The sequence below is a fragment of the Urocitellus parryii genome, chromosome 10, assembly GCF_045843805.1.
Source record: "Urocitellus parryii isolate mUroPar1 chromosome 10, mUroPar1.hap1, whole genome shotgun sequence".
Lineage (NCBI taxonomy): Eukaryota > Metazoa > Chordata > Mammalia > Rodentia > Sciuridae > Urocitellus > Urocitellus parryii.
Genome location: NC_135540.1, coordinates 114,662,035 through 114,686,873, shown reverse-complemented (window position 1 = coordinate 114,686,873; position 24,839 = coordinate 114,662,035). Strand labels below are relative to the sequence as shown.

The 24,839-nt window shown below is 35.6% G+C and overlaps 1 protein-coding gene across 1 annotated transcript in view; it reads left to right on the top strand.

Annotated features, from left to right (window-relative positions):
• The window catches only part of Ube2k (ubiquitin conjugating enzyme E2 K), a 69,445-nt gene extending 46,585 nt beyond the window's left edge, over window positions 1-22,860 (top strand). The window contains exons 4-7 of the mRNA XM_026385687.2: window positions 555-637; window positions 13,481-13,580; window positions 18,084-18,212; window positions 18,532-22,860. Of these exons, the coding sequence (XP_026241472.1) occupies window positions 555-637; window positions 13,481-13,580; window positions 18,084-18,212; window positions 18,532-18,606 (387 nt within the window). The 3' untranslated portion in view covers window positions 18,607-22,860. The remainder of the gene's footprint in view (window positions 1-554; window positions 638-13,480; window positions 13,581-18,083; window positions 18,213-18,531) is intronic.
• Window positions 22,861-24,839: the final 1,979 nt, after the last annotated feature.

Sequence of the window (24,839 nt, the reverse complement as noted above, 5' to 3'; positions counted from 1 at the left end):
CAAAAAAGCAAAGGATTGAGCCAGGCACTATGGTGCATGCCTAAAATCCCAGCTGCTCTGGAGGCAGAGGCAGGTTCAAAGCCAACCTCAGCAATGGTGAGGCACTAAGCAACTCAGTGAGACCCTGTCTCTAAATAAAATACAAAGAAGGGCTGGGGATGTGGCTCAGAGGTTCATTACCCCTGAGTTTAATCTCAGTTACCCACCCCTAAGGGGGAAAAAAAAAAAAGAAATAATAACAATGGTGATGGTTTTCCAAAAGCATGTAAATAAGAGCTGATGCAATAGATTTTATTTCTTCAGAGTCTAATCTTTATGCCTGATAAATAGTATTAAGTTTTATTAAAAAGTCTAAAAAGAACTTGTTAGTGACTGTATTTAGCTTACAGAATGTTTAGTCTTCTGCACTTGTCTCTGTACTTTGGCCAAATGATGTAATAAAAGTATTACATCATTATCCTGACACTTAATCTGATTTTTTTTTGTAGTTCTATTTAAACTTTTCTGTGTTTTATTTCTGTTACTTGAAAACTTAAGTGTGTTTTATGTTTTAGGTCCGGTTTATCACTAAAATATGGCATCCTAATATTAGTTCCGTCACAGGGGCTATTTGTTTGGATATCCTGAAAGATCAATGGTAAGAGATTTTTCAATTCATTTTCTCTCCTCTCATAGAAATAACCAAGACTACAAGAATGTTAAATATGTAATTGCCACAAAACATAAGCTTATGTTATATTTTATGTTATTGGGGCAGTAATTTTATAATCTCTTAAATACATAATTGAAAAAGGGTTATAATTAAGACCACAACCTGTATTTATTAATGTCAGGTGCTAGTTGTACATTTTTAAAAGTCTTGGATTTCATTTTGATTTTAGTAAATTTGATTATTTGTTGTCTGAGGAAGATATTTTCTAAGAGACTAAAAGTAAAATAAGTATTGAAATAATCTTTCTCTTGGAATATAAACAACAAAACTTTTTTTAAAAGTGTGTTAATTGAGCAGGTTCCAAGAAATACCTCTATAGGTGACATTTTAAAATTTAAGTTGTAGGTGAACATGATATTTATTTATTTACTTGTTTGTTTGTTTATATATATGTGGTGCTGAAGATCGAACCCAGTTCCTCAGTCATGCTAGGCAAGCACTCTTCCACTGATCCACAACCCCAGCCCCTGTAGGTGATTTTTAATTTGTCACACACTTTTTTCACTAGATTTGTCTGATTTGATATTACTAGCACAGTGTTTTAAGGGTTCCTACTCAGAGCTGGACACTAGGTGCATACCTGTAACTAGCTACTTGGGAGGCTGAGGCAGGAGGATCTCAAGTTTGAGGCTGATGCAATTTTGCAAGACCCCATCTCAAAAGAAGATAATTAAGAGCTAGGGATATAACTCAGTGATAGATTACCCCTGGGTTCAATCCCTAGTACTGAATAAAAAGAAAGTTACTGGTATATCTACCAGGTTCAAGTACTGATTCTTCAATATGAAAACCCATGTGGTTGTGAGCAAATTAGTTAAAGTCTGTATGCTTTTGTTTCCTTATAAGTAAAAGTTAATACCCACTTAATAGTGCTGAGTTGGTTTGTGTAATTCTCTTAGAATAGAGCATGGAATATTCTTTTTTTTTTAATTCTATTTTGTATATATGACAGCAAAATTTATTATGACTCATATTACACATATAGAGCACAATTAGCACAATTTTTCATATCACTGGTTGTATACATTGTATATTAATACCATTCATGTCTTCATACATGTATCTTAGGGTAATGATGTCCATCTCATTCCACCATCTTTTTTACCCCTTTGCTCCCTTCTTTCCCCTCCCTCCCCTTTCTAGAGTTCGTCTAATCCTCCCATAGCATGGTATATTCTAACAGTGATAAATGATAGTTATGGTGTAGGCATAAGACAGGTGTTATTTATTCAGGACATGATTTTATAAATGGAAAAAACTAAGTCAAGAGGTATAAAGTGACATTGAAGTGGGAGAAAAAAAATTAGAAATGATTGAACATTTTATGACCTTTTTCTCCAGTTTTACTCTTTTGCAAGAGAAGGAATAATAAAAGAAAATAGAATACATGGAGCCAAGATGTGTATTTAATGGTCCCATCCTGGTTACTTAATCTTTGAAAATTATATATAGGCACTGAAAATTTCAAGCTGTGTGTTTCATTCCTTAAGAAAAGAATGAAACCTGAAGAAGGTGAATCAGAAATAACAACACTTAAGTGTATGGATACTTTGATTTATTTAATAACTTGAATGAACAGATTGTAAATTTGCTGATTTGGTTTTCTTTTCATTCTAATAGTATATCTGAGTAAATCCTATCCCTTAGTAAACCATCTCTTGGGATCTACTTTCTTGTTCCTTATAGAATAGACAAACCTTAATCTTCTCTGGTCATCTTTCTCCCTTCATTTCCACCTTTATTGAGATAAAGTTGACATTCCACAGAAATCTACTTTTAAATGCCAATGTTTGAACCTAAGAATATTTGTAATTTTTGCCAATTTATTGAACCTTGTAGTTTTTAGTGTTTCTGTTCTTTCCAAGACCGCCTTATTATATTCTATGATTCAGTGATACGAGTGAATATCTGCAGTATTAGAGATGTACTGTTTTTTTACTTTGCTTCTAGGACACCAGTCTTTCTTTTCTTCCTTTCCTATGGCTGTTCCCAGAGTCTTTAGACTTACCTCCTGGATCTTTGGGTATTAGAATGTCTCAGAGATAAGTCTTATATCTCAGTTCTTTTCATCTATATGCCCTTGGTGAACTCATCTATTTCCTAACGTCTCCATCATATCCTGGCAACTCAAATTTATTTTTCCTAAACTCCAGACTAATGTCTTATTAATAAGAAAATTGATACATCATGGTAAAATCATACGTTGGAATAAAAAATGATCATACTGTTGATGTAAACAGCGTGGATGATTTTCACAGACTTGTTGAGTGACAAGAGCCAGACAGAAAAGAATACATAGTATATGATTCCATTTTTATGAAATTCAAGATTAGTCAAAACTAATTTATGCTGACAAAAATTAGGATAGTGGTGGGGTAGGCAAGAGTTTCAAAGGACAAGACTGAAACTTTTCAGTACAAGAAATACTCGGCCAGAGATTAAGAAGATGGCAGAGTAGAGGAGATTGTGTTCCTGCTACTCCATGGAGTGAAACCAAGAAAACTGACAGCTTCTCAGTAAGGTGAACAACAACAAGAAAAGTGGGAGGACTTTACTGGAATTTAAGAATATTCAAAGCAGATCCGGGACTCAGGAGTTTGGATATAATAAAATACGGAAGAAATTCCTAGTGGCATAGCCACTGCCATAAACTCCAGCCAGAGCTGTCCCTCCTTAAGCATAGTAGAGGGATAAAGGAATTAAAGGAACCCACACATTTGGGAGGCTGGAGGCATGTCTGTGTATGGGGCATTTAGAGACCAAGGACATTGCCTGACAAACCTGAAAGACGTGCTGCACTATATTCCCAAGTATGGGGAAAGAAGCCACCATCACTCCAGGCAGCCTGTGAAGACAAATATTTTGGAAGGAAATGTTTTATAGGAACACTTTGCAGAAAGGAAAAACATTTTGCAACTGTGGCTTGGGGGACAGCAACAGAGGAAGCCGATTCCTGGCAAATTTGAGTTTGGCCCAAAGAACAGGCCCAGTAAACACATGCCACATGACATAGATTGTGCTTAAGTGACCAGAAAAAAAATCAAACTTGGAGAGGTTTATACTGATGGTCCCAGAAACCCACCTGGCTCTATTCCTCCTCCTCCAATCCGACTGCTTTGCAGGACCAGCTTGGAGACCACCTAGCCTGGAATTTGGAAGGATGGGGCAGAAGAGATTGGACTGAATCTGAGACCAGGAAATATGGGGTCTGCAAGTGATACAAGGAACTAAGAATTGGGTCCTCCACCACACAAGTGGAACCCAGGGGGAGATCCCTGAGGTAAAGTCTTCCAGTGTAGTCTAGCAGGTACTGGGCCCTGGAGGTACACTGATTCAAAATCTCCAGGACAATTAGCATCCAGTGAAGAGCCTGGAGCCCACCGGATCCTAAACCCTGCTTCCAGGAACTCTACCTCCAGGATTATCTCCCTGTAGCAATCCAGAGGGTGGAGCATCACACTCCAGAAGACCCCAACTAGAACTGCTGAGAAGCTGAGAATATTTTGAACTCTAATGGAAAGGATTCTTTCTTTTCATCAAGATTTTTTTTTTTAAATTTCCTCTTCACTGTTTAATTGTGACCTTAATGGTACATGGACATTTATATAGTGTTTCTCTCTCTCTCTCTCTCTCTTTCTCTCTCTCTCTCCCTCTCTCCCTCTCCCCCTCTCCCCCTCCCCCTCCCCCTCCCTCCTTCCTTCTCAACCTTGTCATATTTTTTAAATATTTCCTTTTTTATTATTTATTTGTGTGTGTATGTTTATGTGGTGTTAGGGATCGAACCCAGTGCTTTGTGCATGCTAGGCAAGCACTCTGAGCCACAACCCCAACTCACCCCTAGCACTTTTGAAGCCAGTTATTTTACATGGATTAGCTTTTTTGTAAATTAGGATGTTTGATTAGAATGTTTAGTTTGTATTTGATTTTTAAAATTTTTTTGTTTTATATATATATTTTTTCTCCTGTTTCCTTTGATTCTCTTTTCTATCTCCTCCTCCCTCACAATCATCACATCCGATATCGCTTCTGTTCTCTCCCTGTCCACCATTTGAGAATGTAAATCCTTTTGCAAACTTGCAGTTTTTATAGGCAGTAAGCAATAGCTGATCATATTATTTCTGTTTATTATGATAATTAACACCATAGACATCATAGTAGAAACTATTTGGTTTAATGCTGTTCGTTGTTTGCATTGGTTGTAATTGTTTGTCTTCCCATAAACAATGACTAAACAATGAGGTACTGGAAACCTTCAGGGACACTGGGTAGAAAAGTCCACAGGGTAGAAACTATACTCCCTCAGATCCATACTGTTAGATAGATAGACACACAAACAACAAGAAAAAGCAAAAAAATTAGGCTAAATAAATAAATTTTAAAAAGCTGATCAAATTGCATATTTCAAATATATGCATTTTATTGTACTTCAGTTTTACCTCTTTAAATCTGTGGGGAAGGGCTGGGGATGTGGCTCAAGCAGTAGCGCGCTCACCTGGCATGCATGCGGCCCGGGTTCGATCCTCAGCACCACGTACAAACAAAGATGTTGTGTCTGCCAAATACTAAAATAAATATTAAAAAAATAAATAAAGCTATGGGGAAAAATTAAAATTAAAAAAAATACTTAGCATTTTGATGCAGGTGGTGATTTCATGGAGGTCTGTGTGTGTACTCATATATATTTGTAAAAATTTATAGATAAGCAGCATTTTACTCTTTTTTAATAAAAAATTAAAACAAAAATTTCACTATTCTCTATAAATAGCATTCAGTGTTTTAAACAAATTGGATTATTGATGGTCATCTCCTAAGATCAGTAATAGAAAAGTTACTCAACAGAAATAGTTCACATGATTATTCTGCATAGCCCTTTGGAGTTATTGGGTATTTAAACAGTCATATTAACTATATTTATTGATTTGAGACTTGAGTAATATGAATTTACTGAAGATAGATTTAAGAATTACTAACATCTAATGATTAAAAAATTATCAAAAATATTTTTTAAAAATTCATATTACTATTTGCCTGTTGATACTCCTTCCCCCCATAGTAAGGTTCTCTACAACTGAGCTACACAACCCCAGTGTCCCATCCCCTCACCTTTTTGTTTTGTTTAGGAGGAGGAAGAGTTTATTTGGGTCTCAATGCTTCATTTCTTAGATGGCCTACTCCATTCCTTGGACACCTGAGGTGAGGCAGAGGAAAGATGTGGCACCAGGAAACAGAGAGGGCCTTAGCCCTTTTTTAAAAAAAAATTTAATTAAAAAAATTTTTTTCTTTAAGTTGTTGGTGTTCATATGTTGTTCTGAGAATCGAACCCAGGGCCTCACACATGCTCAGCAAGCATTCTACCACTGAGCCACAACCCCAGCCCAGCCTTAGCCTTTTTTAAAGTTAGAGTTACACCAAGTTGCCGAGGCTGTCCTTGAACATGTGCTTTCTTGTCTCAGTCTCCCAAACATTTTAAGATTATAGGAACTTGACATTAGGGTTTATTTTAATAGATTTAAACTAATTTTATAAACTGATTTTTAAAAACTTCAATGCGATCTAATTTAATCATTGCTTTGTAAAAATGAAGATAAATGGAATAAAACCATGTTTTTACTTGTATGGTTTATTACATTATTGAATTCAGATTTTTAGAATTAATCTACAAGGCTGGTTTTGTGGCTCAGTGGTAGAGTGCTTGCCTAGTATGTATGAAGCACTGGGTTCGATCCTCAGCACCACATAAAGTAAAATAAAGATATTGTGTCCACCAAAAAATAAAAAATAAATATTTAAAAAAAATAATCTACAGCTGTTCAAAAATTCAAACACTTTTATTTATTATTTTTGTTTTTATTATTATTATTTGTGGCGGGGGTGTTTGTGCGTGGTACTGGGGATTAAACCCAGGGTGCTTTATCACTGGGCTGTATCCTCAGTCCTCTTTATTTTTTATTTTGAGGCAGTTGCCCAGTATGGCCTTGAACTTTCGATCCTCCTGCCTTCAGCCTCCTGTGTCCCTGGGATTATACACATGCGCCATCTTTTGGTTGCTTGGCCTCACATTTCTTTGTACTGTCAAACATACAGTTTCTGTAGCATTTTACATCAGGAAAATTGGTTTTGTTTTGGTATTAATTTTCTTAAAATTAAGTTTTCAAAACAACTTTGTTGATTTATGTTCAGCTTTTAAAAACTTTGCTTTTATATTTCTTTTTAACCAGTTGATACTTAAACATTTCCCAAAATAATTTATTCTGAAATTTTTGACTATGCTGAAAAATCTTAACTTTTCTATTTGTGATTGTTATGAATTAAATCTGAAGCTACAGTTCTAGATCTTTTTCTGCAGTTTCAAGGATACCCTATTCTTTTGAAAATGTTCAATTTTGGGTTCTTAGTTTCTCTTTCCCCTCTCTTTTCTCCCTCCCCCCCCCTTCCTTCCTTCCTTCCTTCCCTTTCCTTCCTTCCCTTTTCTTCCTTCCTTTTCTTTCCCTTTCTTGGTACCGGGATTGAACTCAGGGGCACTCAACCACTGAGCAACATCCTCAGCCTTATATTGTATTTTATTTAGAGACAGGATCTCATGGAGTTGCTTAAGGTTCCACTAAGTTACTGAGAGTGACTTTGAACTTGCAATCCTTCTTCCTCGGCTTCCTGAAATGCTGGAATTACAGGCAGTGCATCACCATGCCCCACCTCTTTTTCTTTCCCTCCCTTCCTTATTCTCTTTCTTTCTTCCTTATTTCCTTCCTTCCAGTTAAACTCAGGGCCTCAAATATACAAGTCAAGTGCTCTGTCAGTGAGCTATGTGTCCCACTCTTTCTATTTTTTGAGACGGGGTATAAGGTCTCACTTAATTATACAGGTTGGCCTTCAACTTGAAGTCTTACTGCCTCAGCCTCCCAAGTCACTGGATTGTAGGCATGTGCCACTACGTCCTTAGTTTCTGATTCTTATAGACCCAGAGGTCTATAATAGTTTGTGAGGATGCTCACAATAGAAAGACATTCAACATAGAGGAAGTAGTAGAAAGTAGTGAATTAACGAGTTTCTAAAGGAAAAGTATATTACTTAAATTTTTGTTTTGTTTTTGGCGGTTTTATAGTTTTATTTAACAATTAGCATTTAATTTTCATCCACTTTATATGTATAGATTTTAGAAAGTGATAATGGGAATACAAGTAACAAAAGTATGAAGATTGTTTGGTGGTTCTTCTTCCTAAGTTTTCTCAATAGTTGCACATGGGTATGTATGGGACATTCCATATTCCTGTGTCCCAGATAACTTTGTTGGGCCTGGTGAACACATCTGGAGACCCCATTTGCTTTTGTGGAAAATTTCTGGATCTCTTTTGAGTGCCCAAGGAGCATTGTATTTTAGGCCTTCTTCATGGATGTACTTGTGAATATTGATGGTGTATTCTTGGGTCACCACCTCATTGAGGCCTTTCTTGCCACCCTTCTTTGCAGGAGCCATACTGTCAGTCCCAAGTTGGAAAGGAAGAAGGCAGGGGATTTTGGTGGAGGGAAAGCTCAGTCCATTTTAACCATTTTTTTAGGATGCAGTTGAATAATACTAAGGGCATTCATATTATTATGTATTCAATCTCCAGAAGTCTTTTCACCTTGGAAAACTAAAACTCTCCCCTAATTAATTAACAACTTCCCCCAGCTTTCTGTCTCTATGAATTTGATGACCTTGTATTAATGAAATCATACTATATTTGTCCTTTTATGTCAAAAGGAAATGGGGTCTCCAGATGTGTTTCACTTAGCACAATGTTTTTAAGGTTCATCTACATTGTAGCATGTTCCAGAATTGCCCTCTTAAGGCTAAATAATATTCCATTGTATGTATTTTCAAAAGCTAAACTTTTTTTTTAAATCTATTTATGCACTGAGAAAAACTTTTTTTCTACCTTTTGGCTATTGTTTGTATTGTTCCTATGAACGTGGATGTTTGAATAATTATTCAAGCCTTGTTTTAGTATTTTTGGGTAAATACGCATAATGGAATGACTGGATCACATATTAACTCCAATTTAATTTTTTTTGAGGTACTGCCATACTGTTTCCATAGTATTTGCACCTTTATATATTCCCACTGATAGTATACTAGGGTTCCAGTTTCTCCACAGCCTTGGTGACCACTCTTGTTTTCGTTTGACTATTGCCATCCTAATAATTATGAGGTGCTAACTAATGGTGATTTTGTTTTGCATTTCCTTAATGATAGGCAACATTGAGTATCTTTTCATATACCTATTGGTCGTATGTATGTTTTTGGAGAAGTATTTGATCAGGCCCCCCACCATATAGTGGGAATGAAACCCAGGGCTTTGCATATGCTAGATAAGTGCTCTTCCACAGAGCTATACCTCAGACCCCACTTGTCCATTTTTAAATTAGAATTTTTGTTGACGTGAATTCTTTAAATATTCTGGATATTAATCTATTCAGATGTATGATTTGCAAATAATTCTCCCATTTTGTGGGTTGCTGCATTCACCTATTCATGGTCAAGTAGTTGTAATCCATTTTCCTTTTTTTTTTTTTTTTTTTGAAGCTGTTTCTTGAACTTTTTGATACCATATCTAAGAAATCATTGCCTAACCTAGTGTCATAAAACTTGCCCTCTGTTCTAGTTTTAGCTCATATGTTTGTTTAGATCTTGAATCCATTTTGAATTTTTTATATGTGGTGTGAGAATCCAACTTCATTCTTTTGAAAACTCACCAATTTTAAAATTGTTTGTTGCTTTTCTAACACAATATATAAGGCTGATCTGTGTAATGTTATAAAGAGCTTATCAAGATTTGTAAGAAGGGCTGGGGATGTGGCTCAGGCCGTAGCACGCTCTCCTGGCATGCGTGCGGCCCGGGTTCGATCCTCAACACCACATACAAAGATGTGTCCGCCGAAAACTAAAAAATAAATATTAAAAAAAATTATCTAAAAAAAAAAAGATTTGTAAGAAACAGATGCTCACTACTGTCACAGATAAAATATATATATATATAAAGAACAAATAAAAAAATATATGCTTAGCTGGGCCTGGTGGTACATGCCTTTAATCCCAGAGCTTGAGGCAGGAGGATCATGAGTTCAAAGCCAGCCTCAGCAAAAATAAGGCTCAAAGCAATTCAGTGAGACCCTGTCTTTAAATAAAATACAAAATAGGGCTGGGGATGTGGCTCAGTGGTCCAGCACCCCTGAGTTCAATCCCTGGTCTAACCCCCACCCCCAACCTCCCCACTGCCAGAACAGACATATGCTTTTATTTTACATGCCTTCATATTTTTATTACAAGTTAAAGTAACTATTGTGAATTTAATAACTGTTTTAATATGAAATACTTTCATTTCAGTGAAGATTTTCTTCACTATTGAAGTACATTTTCTTAAAAGAAATAACCAGTATTTTAAAGAGTTACATAACTTTTGCTTAAAGTGATGCCATGGATTTTTTTTTTTTTTTTTTTAAGTCTGCTTTAAAACTCCATTGGTTAGACTAGGGGTACACATCTATGGTAGAACTCTTGCCTAGCATGTGCAAGTCCCACATTGAAGCCTCAGCTCTTCTAAAGTATGCAAAAAGCCTACTGAGATATTAAGTAGAGAGGCTAAGTGTTATATATTCATTTCTATGATACTTTTGTCTTTTTTCCCCTTTTTGGTTTGGATGATTTCAGTTAGCTTTATGCTTTACATCTAGGCAATTTTTGATGTGTATATGTTTTTGTTTTATTTTTCTTTTTTGTTTTTTTAAGTACTGGGGATTGAACCTACTGGCGCTTTATCATTAAGCTACATTCCTCAACCTTTTTATTTTGAGTTAAGGCCTCACTGAATTGTCGAGGCTAACAGTGAACTTGTGAGCCTTTTGCCTCAGCCTTCCAAGTCACTGGGATAACAGGTGGACACCACCACGTCAGGCTGGATATATGCTTTTATAAACATGTACTCTTTGTAAAATGTATTTTCTTCATAAAATATTTTCTTATTATTGTGATAATGGAAAGACAAGAATGAATATTTAAGATATGAATTTGGCTTTGTATGTTTTAACTTTTTTTTTTTTTTTTGGTATAGAGATTGAACTCAGAGGCATTCAACCACTGAGCGACATCCCCAGCCCTATTTTGTTTTTTATTTAGAGACAGGGTCTCACTGAGTTGCAAAGCATCTCACCATTGCTGAAGTTGGCTTTGAGCTCACCGTCCTCCTGCTTCAGCCTCCCCAGCCACTGGGATTATACACGTGTGCCACCATACCCGTCTTACCAGTGTCCATATTTAAAGTTTTTATGACTGTTGAAAACAACTTGTGAAGCAATATTGTTTTAAATACTAATTAGCATTTCAGCTATGTTTGTTTTTTAGCATCATTGCCAGTTTTTTCAGTCCTAGTAGCTTACCTAAATTGATAAATTTATCATTAAAAATTTTATTCTATCAACAGTTTTAAAGAATCATTTATAATGTGTTTTTTTTCCTCTCAGGATATAAAATAACATAACAGATGTCGTACTGTGTTTATTTCATTAGTATAGAACAACCTTTGTAAGTTAGCTTAAGCTTAAAGAACAGTATTTTTCATAAATCAGCATACATTAGAATCAATTGGAGAAGCTGTTAAAACACACCTGTGCCGGGTGCTGTGGCATACCCCTATAATCCCAGCCGCTCAGGAGGCTGAAGCAGGAGGATCAAGAGTTGAAAGCCAACCTCAGCAACCGTGAGGTACTAAACAACTCAGTGAGACCCCTATCTCTAAATAAAATACAAAATAGGGCTGGGATGTGGCTCAGTGGCTGAGTGCCCCTGAATTCCATACCCAGTACAAAAAATAAAATTAAATAAAAACAACAAAAACAAAACAACACTTGTTTTCTGATTTGGTGGGTGTGGGGTGGGAAGAATTTTCATTACTTAGAAATTCCCAAGTGATGCTGATGCTGCTGGTTAGGGGAACAACATTTAGTTGAGATTCGCTGCCATAAGAAATCTATATTGGAAATAAATTTACTTTTCTGTTAAACATAAGAATGGTCCTGTTTATATAACAACTGTGGGAAAATAGAGGAACCTTATCTGTTCTGTAGGTTGAATCAGGAACCCAATTGGGGGCTGGGGATGTGGCTCAGGCTGTAGTGCACTCGCCTGGCATGCGTGTGGCCCGGGTTCGATCCTCAGCACCACATTCAAACAAAGATGTTGTGTCTGCCGAAAAGTAAAAAATAATTTAAAAAAAAAAAAAAAAAAAGGAACCCAATTGGAAAAGGCTGGTTTAGAATGGTCTCATTTGTATTAAAAAGAACGTGCATACTGATATATTCTTCAACATTTTTGGTATGTCGGCATTATATTTCTCATGTTTATAAATATTTTAATATTATTTGATAAAACATTAAAAAAATTTTTTTAGTTGTTGATGGACTTTATTTTATATATTTATTTATATGTGGTGCTGAGAATCAAACTCAGTGCCTCACACATGCTAAGCAAGTGCTCTACCACTGAGCCACCACCCCAGCCTGATAAAATACTTACTTTTTTTTGTTTTTGAGAAATGTGAGTGAAAAATTTATTTGCTCATTTGTTGCATTTGAAGTACTCTTTGTTGACATCCTTGGCCTGAGATTCTTTGCCATAGACCACAACTGCAACCAACCACTTTACAGGTTTGCCCTCTGGGTCAGTTTTACAGAGGACTGCCCGTTCTCCTAGTTTCTTGTCTAAGACTGTGGCAGCTTCATGAATTCCACGTGCAGGACCATTGTGGATGAGGGCAGTCTTCAACACCTCTTGTAAAGCAGTGTTGAAGTCCACTACACCTCTAGCAGCAATGCCTTCCTTGGCCATGGCGCCATGACGAAGGGTTATGGGTTATGGATGAAGCCAAATCTTGAAGTAACTGGAGCCTCCGCCTCTGCCCCCGTACAACTTGTTGACAACAGGGAAAAGGCTGAAATACATTTTTAGCAGATGCCAAGAAGTTTCTCTAGATAGATAGATCTCATTTTTCTAGGTAAATAATTACTTTATAAAAGATATTTTCTTTATAAATACATTTAGAAATATGAATTAAGTATTGCATTTTGACCAAAAAGCTTATCCCGTTTCAGAATAATATGGCATTATTTAAGACTTTCTTGAAAATAAAAGGTATTTACACCTGGCCTGGTGGCATACCTCCTGTAATCCCAGCAGTTTGGGATTACAAAGCAGGAGGAATGCAGTTTAAAGCTAGCCACAGCAACTCAGCAAGGCCCTAAGCAATTCAGTGAGCCCTGTTTCTAAATAAAATAATAACAAAGGGCTGGGATGTGTCTCAGTGGTTAAGTGCTCCCGAGTTCAATCCCCCGGACCCCCCCCCCCCAAAAAAAAAAAAGATATCTACTCAGTAGTATCTTATTTGTCTTTAGTGTGCCATTGAATGACATTTCCACAGGCTATTTAGTACTAATGTTTTTTCACTATATGTCTAGAAAAATGCATAAAACAACAGTAGATAGAGCTGACAAGAAAGGTATTGATAACAATAATAATAAAAAAAAGCCTATACAGGATGGAATTTATTTGAATTATCTAAAGAAATAGAAAAGCTCATTGTAAAGAACAAAAAAGAGAGGCAGGTATATATAATATAAACTTCTATAACCAAGTAAAAATAACTTAGCGCTAGTAGATTTTTGTTTTATTCAGGAAAACATTGACTTTTGCCATACAAAGTCCTTATAATTGGAGTATTTTCCTGTTTTGAAATTTAGGGCAGCAGCAATGACTCTACGCACGGTATTATTGTCATTGCAAGCATTGTTGGCAGCTGCAGAACCGGATGATCCACAAGATGCAGTAGTAGCAAATCAGGTAAGGTGATGCTTTTGAAAGTCTTCCTTATACCTGTTGATGAGTCTCTAGTGGTTTGTGACGTTAATTCATGAGCATGAGCTATTGGAACTAAATTTGGAAATGGTTTCCTTTCTCATAGTAAGATGATTTTGTCAGATGTAATAGTGAAACCTTTATTTTTAATATAGTTTAATTGAGTACATGATAGGTGCTATTTTTCTAATGTCTGAGTGTTTCCAAACGTACAATTAGAAGAATTACAGTGAGGGCTAGGCAGGGTAGCTCAGTAAAACAGCACTTACCTAGCATGCACAAGGCCCTGGGTTTGATTCCCCAGCACCACAAAAACAACAAAAAAGGTGAACACCCATGTATCTACTATTTAGGTGGATAGATTTACTTATTTATTTTGAGATGTTGTTCTGCTATATTGCTTAGGGTGGTCTTGAACTTGTAATGTTTCAGCTTCCTGAATTGCAGGGATCATAGAATGTATCCCCCCAGCTTCTAGATTCTGTGATTAACATTTTATTACACATATTATGTATGTATCATGTGAACAGAGGATCATCCTTACTTTTTTTTTTTTTTTTAATTTTTGTACTAGGGATTGAACCCAAGGGTGCTTAACCACTGAGCCACATCCTAGCCCTTTTTTTACTTTGTATTTTGAGATAGGGTCTTGCTAGGTTGCTTACAGCCTCACTAAGTTGCTGAGGCTGCCTTTGAACTTGCAATCCCCCTGCCTCAGCCACCCAAGCCTCTGGGATTTCAGATGTGCACTACCCTGTCCAGCTCCTCCATTCAGTTTTGATCTTTTCTGGTGATAATTTTAATCATTTCCTACCATGGTAGTGAAGTGGAATAGTAGCATTACCAGTGACTTTCTAATTGGCTAAACAGAATAAATAGTTTCTAGTTCTGGTATTTAATCACTAAGGTAAGTGATCAGTAAATAATAGTTGTATTGGCTGATTTTATGAATAATGCTTTATTTGAATACAGCCACGCTTACTTGTGTTCTTTCCAGCTATAGTGGCAGCACTGAACAGAAACTGTGAGGTCTGAAAGTTTTAAATTATCAATATCTGGCCCTTTAAAAAAAAAAATAAGTCTACCAAGCTCTATTCTAAGCTATTACAATTTGCTGAACACTTTTAAACCTAGAAATCTCTTGATTGAGATACTTCTCTTCTCATATTTGTAGTTGTTCCTTCTTAGTTCCTACAATTATTTATTATTTTAGTCCTTTAAATGTAGCTTGCTTATTCTGATATTGTTCCCTTTACCTTCCATTATATATATTCACTTGGGAGATCATATCTACACTGATGTTACCACTTGTACATTGTCCAAAATGTTTAGGATTGACCTCCCTCCTGAGCATCTCTTTTAAACTGCAAAAGTAGCTCTATAGGAATGCCCCTTAGATACAACACATTGCTGAAACTGAATGCAGAATCTTAAAAACACTGCAAATCAGTTTATTTTTTATGATACTATCACCAGTTTATTTAAATACCCAAGTCACACAGCTTTTGGAGATTTTCTCCATGTCTCCTTTTCTTCCTCTTTTCTCCCCCTCTTAACGTTATGGACCATACCCAGGGTCTTGAGCATGTTGGGCATGCTTCTCCTTGTGCACTTACGAGCAGTCTCTCCCTCTGTACCTCCCACCTCTGCTCTTGATTGCATCACCAGTTTCTGTCAGTGTTTTCATACACACTCTGATAGCCATAGGTCCCCTTCTCACACCTCTCTCCCCTTAACTGGCCATTGAATATATGAACTTTACAACTAGGTTATATCCCAAGACCTTTGTTATTTTGAGACCAGTTCTCACTGAGTTGTCCAGCTGGCCTTGAACTTGTGATTCTCCTACCTCAGTCTTCTGAGTGCTGGAATTACAGGTGTGCTCTATTACACTTGGCCCATTTCTTCTGTTCTCTCTTTGTGAACCTTTTCCTTTTCTCCATCTTGTACATTGATAACAGTTTTATACAATATAAATGTTACTTTACTTTTCTACTAAAAACTTGTTAATAGCTCCATTATCACTTATTTGAATCCAAATTCTTTAGTTTGAAGAGGTTCTCCATGATTTGGACTGTCTACAAACCCAGGTTCATTGCCATGAACTTTGATCCTCCTGCCTCAGACTCTAAATGGCATTACAAGCGCGTACCATCTGTACCCAGCTGAAATTGCACTTCTTTTTATGTGTCTTTTCATTCTGTCTGCCATATTTCCTCTGAAGGGAAATTTTTCCTCCTAACACCTCTTTATCCTATTAGATTTCAATTTATGTATTGTCTATTCTTAGAAACTGTTCTGTTCTTCTTCCTTTCCCTTTAAGATCTATCCATTCTTTATTTCATGCTTTTTTTTTTTTTTTTTTGTAGTGCTAGGGATTGAACCCAGGGCCTTGTGCATGCGAGGCAGGCACTCCACCAATTGAATTATATCCCCAGCCCTCATGCATATATTCTTCTTTTTTTTTTTTTTAAGTTGTCAGTGGACCTTTATTTTATGTATTTATTTATTTATATGAGGTGCTGAGAATTGAACCCAGTGCTCATTTGTGCTAGGCAAGTGCTCTACCACTGAGCTACAGCCCCAGCCCGTGTGTGTATGTATTCATATTCTTGATAATATGTCCTGTTAATTTTCTAAGAGTGCTTGGAATTATTGTTTTTCACATAATGTATATGTACATATTTATTTTATTTAATAGTCAAGTAATATGACTTGAATTCCAGTTTTCACATTTCACAGGTTGAAGTTAAACTAAAAGGTTTTATACCAAAAATAGTTGAAATTTTTATTTATGCTTGGTGTGGTGGTACACGCCTGAAGTCACAGCGACTCTGAAGGCTGAGGTAGGAGGATCAAAAGTTCAAAGTCAACCTCTGCAACTTAGGGAGATCTGCCTCAAAATAAAAAGGGGTTGGGGATGTGGTTCAGTGGTTAAGTACCCTTGGTACCCTCCAACAAGATTTTTAAATTTTTTTTTATTTTTTTTTCCTTATTCATTAATGGTAGAAACAAGATTATCATTTTAATATATGATAGAAGCTTATGAGTCTTAAAATATTCAAAATGTTTATATACTTTAAAGAGAAATATTAAAGTGACATGAACTATTACTCATTTATATTTTGTTTTACTAAGCCATGATGCTCCTGTAGTGTTTGAGAATGAGTTTAATTTACATTTTTTTTAATCTTATATGGGAAACATTACTTTTTAAATTATTTTGAATTAATAATCATCTGAAAACCTGGTATAACAGCTGCTTGGGATGCAGGAGGTTTGCAAGTTCATAGTAAGCCTCAGCCATTTTGTGAGGCCCTATCAAAATAAAACTTAGGGTATAGCTCAGTAGAGTAGTAAAGCCCCCTAGGTCCTATTCCCATTACTGAAAGGATATAACATGTTATGAGAACTGTAGATGTAGAATTTTCTTAAATCATTCTTCACTTGGACTGGGAGTTATAGCTCAGTGATAGAGCACTTGCCTTGTCAAAAGAAAGAAAGCACTCTACACTAATACAACTCTAAGAAAACTGCAAAAATCTAGTTGTATTTTAGCCTGAACTATGGTTAGTACCAAAGTTGGTCCCATTTATTAGATGATTTTCATATAATTTTATAAGCTAGTATATGTTTAGTTGTATAAAGTTGTGCAATCTTTGCAATATCTCTCACTTCACTTAATATTAAAAATCTATCACATTCACTGGACCTCACTTCACTTTTTAAGTTGTGAATGGACATAAAACCCTTATTTATTTATTTTTATGTGGTGCTAAGGATCAAACCCAGCACCTCACACATATGAGGCAAGCACTCTACCACTGAGCCACAACTCTAACCCCTAACTTAATGTTAGGTTTTTGCTAATTGTTTTTGTGTAATTTGGAGATGAAAGTAGAATTTTTCTTTCTTTGATGGTGGTGGCGTGCCTTCTATCAATCCATCTTATGAATCGAAGCTTCATGTTAAGCAGTGTTTTCTTTAATGACACATTGAAATGTGAATCACTTTTATAGGGTGGGTGTGCTAGAGATTGAAAACTAAACTCTCAGCCCAGTGAATACCCTCTTTGCCCCTGCACTCAGGATTGACCCTAGGGTACTCTTCAATCATTGAACTACATCCCCAACCTGTTTTACTTTTCATTTTTAGACTGGGTCTTACTAAGTTGCCCAGACTGGCCTCCAACTTGGGATCCTCCTGTCTCGACCAATTAAATTGTTGGGATTTAGACATGTACTACTGAGCCAGACCCAATGAATCACATTTTAAATGTAAATTCATTTTATTTATAAAAAAGCAGGGTATTAGGGCTTCAGTAATATAGCTCAATTCGTAGAGTGCTTGCCATGCATGCACAAGGCCTTGGGTTCAATCTGCAGCACCACAAAAAAAATAAAAGCAGGGTCGTAGGTAATTAATAGATGAACTATTATATTGAATATTATAACTATTGTCATGTCAATCAATTTTTCCCCCATGTAGTACAAACAAAATCCTGAAATGTTCAAACAAACAGCTCGACTTTGGGCAAACGTGTATGCTGGAGCACCAGTTTCTAGTCCAGAATACACCAAAAAAATAGAAAACCTATGTGCTATGGGCTTCGATAGGGTAAGTACATAAGGGAATGCTGATTTTGATATATGTTTATTTTAAATTATTGCTGGAAATCTTAGCAAATTGGTTTAGCAAATAAGAGAAAAATCTAATTTTGATAAACAATTTTTCTATTACTAAAAATCCCTGATTATTTTTTCTTTTTGTTGATTACCAGTCATTGGTTTTAGAAACTTTATATGCACTGAAAGTATGAGGCAACTTTAAGAAACAATGAATGATTTCTCATTAAAAAGAATAGTGATTATTTTAAAAATATTTCCTTGAGATTTGATTTTTGTTGTTGTCGCCTTCTCTTTTTTTTTCTCTACAGAATGCAGTAATAGTGGCCTTGTCTTCAAAATCATGGGATGTAGAGACTGCAACAGAATTGCTTCTGAGTAACTGAGCCCTAGAGAGAGAGCTGCTGATAGTCAAACTTGCCTCTTCTTGAGGAGCACCAACATCTGTTATTTTTAGGATTCTGCATAGATTTCTTTTAAACTGGCAATCTTGCCTAATGATGTTATCTAGGCACCATTGGAGACTGAAAAAAAAAAAATCCCTGCTCTGTAAATAAAGCTAATTAAACGTCTGTGTAAATTTAAAAAGGGGAAATACTTTAATTTTTTTTTTTCATACTTAATAGTGTAAAGATTCTTTGAGCTAAGCTAAAACCATGGAAAAAACATGCTACTTTAGTGTTTAGCAGTGTAACAAGACTAGCAAGAGTTTGCTTCAGGATTTTGTTGAATAATTAAGATAATATTTTGAGTGTGTCAGGGCCATTCAAATTGTTGGTGTTGCATCACAGCTACCTTAACTGTTTTTAACATGGATCCTCTGTGCCTGTGAATTTACTTGCATGCTTGTACTTGACTTCTTAGGATGGGTAGCTGAAAAGACCACCATTTTAAGCATTAGAAAATTCTTAAATATGAGATTTATCCAGAATCGAAGATGGTGACCTATTCAGAGCCTTTATGTCCCTGCTAACAGACTGGGACACTGTATCTATTTTCCCCCTCTTACCACACACAGCTAATATTCTGATGGTAAAGTTCTCTGTAGTTGGTGGGGAAACGTGCTGAGGGACAGTATCCCTTGCTCCAATTTTAGGTCATAGATTTGGAATGTTTTGTCACAGTTTTTTAAACACTCTTATAAGAATGTTAAAATGGAGCTGGCAATTTTTTCTTGCAAAACCAGTAAATACTTGACGTTGCAGTATTCCCAGATTTAATGAAAGAATCCAACTTAGTTTTTCAGTGAATTTGACATTGATTTTTAAACTGATGGAATTTTTTTGTTGAGAACTTAGAAAAATGCAATGAACTATATCTGGTGATTTTTTAGCCTAATATTGGGCTTCATAGAGATTGTTTTATCAGATCATTTAAAAGTCACTCTTGCTTGCACCTTCCCCATATTAACACCTGAAAGCTGTGTTGGTGTTTTATTGTACATACTTCAAATGCACATAGGAATAGAATTGTGTTATAAATCTAGCTTTCTTTATGATGTTTCTGATGAGAATTGAAAACTTTACCTTTCTTGTACATAGTCAGACTTTCTATTCATATTAAAGTTACATTTCATTCTAAGTTCAAAAGTTTGAAAATTATTAGTTTTGCAAGCTCAAACACTTAATTTGACCATTTTATGAAGGTTGAAGTAGATTTATGCAGGCAGTTCTATATATATAGAAATCCAAGTCTTATTCAATTTTCAGGACCAATGCAAAATAACAAAAATGTAATGCAATCAGACTGAATTAAAGTAAGGCTGTATATTGAGAATCATATATAAGATTTGCTTTCTTCAAGTGTTATTTATCTTAAGTTATAATCGTTTGAAGTGTTGGAAAATACCTTTGAACCTATTAAGTCAGCATAACTTCATTTGACTTTTCAATAATCTTGATACTAGAAGCAATAAAAGAACCATTATTAAATATATTGTAATGTTAAAGATGTGAAGGTTCTTCCAAAAACTGATAAGGCTTTTCTAATTAACAGTGAACTCTTATAGTGATACTATTGCATACTAAACACAAGTTGCTGTGTATTTTTCCCTTATGTTTGCTTAAGCATAAATTCCTTTATATACAATCACATCCTTTTATTGCTATAGTTTAGTTATTTTCGAAAGATGCCAAAGGAAACAAGATTTTTCTTTATTTATTTTAAATAGCTAAAACTTCGACCTTTTCTTTATATTTTGACGTAAGATGGGATTGTGTGAAAATATGGATAGTTTGACCCACATTTGGTTAGTATTAATTTTTTTTTTAGTGGAGGGTGGGTTGGTGATGATATTAGTAATATTTGGATTATAAACATTATCACATCTATCCAGTTTACTGTTTGCCTATATTATCAGGGTATGTTTAAATTGTCTATGGTTACACAAAGGAGAGAAAACTCAGAGATTACCAAAGTCAAGCACTTGGCTGCTGGAGGCAGCTCTGCCCTGCTGTGATTTTTATGTATGTTGGCTGTATATTGTATCTGCTCATCTGACTATACTTCCTCATCTCCAGTACCCAGAAATTGGAAGATACAATATTTGGTTTGACATAAAGAGTTCTTAATTATAAAAAGTTATTTTCCTCAGTTACCTAAAATGTAATGATAATCCTTCCTTTCTGTTAACATTTCCTTCTGTCTTTATGGTTTTGTTTTTACTTTTTCACTTCTCTATATGTAGATGTAGTTCCCCCAATACAGAAACTAACACAATTTCTTTTTCCTTCTGTTCTTAAGTATGTTTGGGAAAAGGATACTAAAAATTCAGGCCTATAAGATAAGTACCCTGGTGGAAATTATTTTTGTAATTTGCAGTGTTTTAGAATATATCAGTTTAAAAAAAAAAGTCTTCCCCCCAGCTTCCCCATGAGATCCCATTTAGTTCAGGCACATTTGCCATTATTCACCTACACTATGGTATGCTTTTATTATAATCAGGTATTTTTCCTGAGTATGTGCCTAACTTTTGAAAAAATACTTAAGTCATATATTAGTACAAATATTACAAATCAATGATTGAATGAGTTCTAGTTTGGGACCTAAATACACAGTGGTATGTAAATATTTGAGGAATTTGGCACTAATTTAGATGCTTGAGTTGGTTCTCTGAAATATTTAGAATTGTGACTATGGCTTACTTAAACACATAACACCTTTGAGGATATGTAAATGTTTGGGATTTGAGGGTTTTTTTTTTTTTGGCAAGTAATTTTTGAAATGAAAGACCTTTTTTCATTTTTTTCTGAAGTTTTTCATATGTGATTGTTTATGGAACTTAAAACTATGCAAAATAGTTCTTTTTAAGTATCTGTAAGAAGGATTTGGCAATTACATTTTGCTTATTTATGCACTACAGAATGCAGCATATTATATTACTGTTTAGGCTGCTTAATAAGTTTACCAATGTGAAAAGCAGATCTTGACTGTAAGTGTATGCCTGATTTGAGCTTTTCAAACTCTAGATAAAGTATGATAATGTTTTCACAGTCCTATGTAGCAACATGGGAAGTTAAAGAATTGTCAGTTTGAATGACTTAATATGAATCTGGGCAGAGAAGAGCTAGAGCCAGGTATACCTTCTTGTATATAAATGGAAACAATGTTTAGATATGAAAAAGGAAGCTGTCTGTTTACATTTAACTTTATTTCGTGGACTTTTACAAAATGATATATTAATCACTTTTTCTAGTTTCAAGGAATTTGAATTCCAGGGTACAAACCATTGATTTTAGAAAGTTGCATTTCCATTCTTTTAGTACCAATTTGAATTAAATGCTTATCATCAGCCAGTTGCTGTCCCTGGGAAGAAGGCAACTTGAAGTATTTACTGATAAATAGTCTTTTTCCCAAGAGTGACTTTTTTCCAATGTCTACAAATTGTCATACGTTATATTTGCACTGTTGCAATCCAGATGAAAAATCTTGTGACAAAGGGGTAGGGGAGTGTTGTTATCTCCCTTGTCCTGTTCTGTTACTGTTTTATTGGACTGATCTAACCTCATAAACCTGTGATCATCACCTAATGTGAGTTGTGAATGTGCCACCTTTTGCTTGGTTATTTCAACCATGCTGCTATATATAATCAGGTGTGGCACAGTTTATAAGTTTGGTTCTGAGGGTGAGTGGAGAGAAGTCAATGCACTGTGCTGTGAACGATCCTATCTGCTTGCTGTTACCTATTTTTTACAGGCATCATAATAAAAGCTAGACTATTTCTTTGGGGGAAAAGAGACTTATTTAATGTAATTTAAAGACTTTTCCAATAGAAAATGAAATACTATTGAAAATAATATCTATTTTTTAGCTTTCAGCAATTGATGGTGCTTTGTTGTGGTGTCTGCTGGAAGCCTACTGCCATTATAGGGATTCTCATTAACCTCACTGAGAAAGAACCTTGCTTGTTAGCGTCTCTAGATCCCTACTCTAAACAATCTGTTAGTGATGATAAATTCTGTAGGAGGGTCTATTCTGAGCCATTAACTTCCTGTAAGGGGAAAATGGGTGGGTTACCAGAAATACCATTGAAGTAGGGTGGGGTGTGGGTGGAGGGTTGGGTGTTTGTCTTGAGAATTAAAAACTACGAAACACTTTTGTACACAACTGATTTTTTAAAAAAATAAACACATTTTTAAAGATGTTGAATTTTCCCCCTTATTGGGAATTCTTAAAAATAAATGCATGCATGTTTTCCCCTGAAAATGGTTTATATCTTATTTCTGGATACTCCTCTCTGGACAAGCAATTTAGTCTTAACAGTACTTTGAAAAATAACTAGGGTGATGTGGCGCATGCCTGTGATTCCATCCTTTCAGGCGGAGACAGAAGGATCACAGTTCAAAACAAACCTCAGCAACCTCGAGGCACTAAGCAACTCAGTGAGACCCTGTCTCTAAATTTAAAAATGCAAAAATAGGGCTGGGGATGTGGCTCAGTGGTTGTGTACCCCTTAGTTCAGTCCCTGGTACCAAAAGGGAAAAAAAAAAATCCTTTGATAGATTTCACAGTGATAGGCACATGATGATAAATGCAGTAAAATTGTATCAGGTCTTTGAGTTTGAAAACATGGAAATTGCTTAGTTATAATTATTCAGCGGGGCTGGGGATGTGGCTCAAGCGGTAGCGCGCTCGCCTGGCATGCGGGCGGCCCCGGGTTCGATCCTCAGCACCACATACCAACAAAGATGTTGTGTCCGCCGATAACTAAAAAATAATAAAAAAAAAAAATCTCTCCTCTCTCACTCTCTTTAAAAAAAATAAAAAAAAAATAATTATTCAGCAATAGGACATTATTTGGTTAGTTTCTAATTCAGTTAGTTGGTACTTAAAGCAATACTACTTATTCTGTCTACACATACACATCTCTGTAAACGTTCATGGTACCCTGAAGAGTACTCTGCAAATTGTTCCCAAAAGTTCTTTGTTTTTTTGTACCCAGGGGCACTTAACCACTGGGCCTTACTGAGTTGCCTAGCACTTCGCTTTTACTGAGGCTGGCTTTGAATTCACAATCCTGCCTCAGCTTCCCAAACCACTAGGGATTACAGGTCTGTGCCATCACACCCACTGGTTCTGGGTTTTAAACCTAGTTTTCACTCAAGATTACAGAGCCAGGACTTTTCTGAGCTTCGTTTTTAAATGGGTGAAGGACTTGCCCAGTACTTTCTGGCATGTTTATAGATAACAAATGAAATGATGTAGTTGTAAAAATACTTTAAATTTTTATAGACTTCAGTTTTAACACTAAATCTTTGCCAAACTGAGAGGACTACTTTGTACCCAACCTAAAACCACAAACAGGATGACTTGGTTTCTGAAAGTTGTATTGGCTTGGCAAAGTAGGTATTCTTTCAAAGTCTAATGTTTGGGGCTGGGTGTGGCTCATGGTGGTAAGGTATTTACCTCACATGCATGAGGCCCTGTATTTATTCCTCATCACCACACAGTCTAATGATAAAGAACTATCCATGAATTTTCCCTTCCTCCATTAATAGTATAGAGGGTATATTTTAAGAGTTTGTCCTAATTATTTCACATGGTAAAACTGATTGTGTCTTTAGGGTATTTCTAACCAGCTCACAGGCTTAGGAGCTCTGTTGCCTGAAGATGGACTTGCTCCAGGTCATTGATTTGGAATATGCAGTAGGAAGTGTCCTTTTCATGGAGCAAGGCTACATCTTGTAAGTGCTAAAAATCAAGGATAATGAAATGAGCCCTCGTGCCTAAGTAGTAGATGGTCAGATTTAAAGGGCTGTAAATACTTGGTACTTGTTTTGATCATGAGATAAATTTTCATCAAATAACCTAAAGGTTAAGAAGAGTAATCTTGGAGTTGCAAGTATAGCTCAGTGGGAAAGCACCTTACCTAGCACATATAATGTCCTAGGTTTAATCCCCAGCACTGAGGAAAAAAATGGGGAGGGCTAACTTTGTCATGATGTAAAAAAGCAAACATTTTAAGAATTAGGACAAGAGTGATAGTCTGTTTAGGTGATTTTTAACATGGTTGAATTTCTTTATTTAAACTTTATTTTTCCAAATGTTCTTTGCTTTTTAAAAATCAGTAATGGGGAGGTGTTCTTGGTGAAGAAAAATTCTCTCTTTCTACTTTAAAATT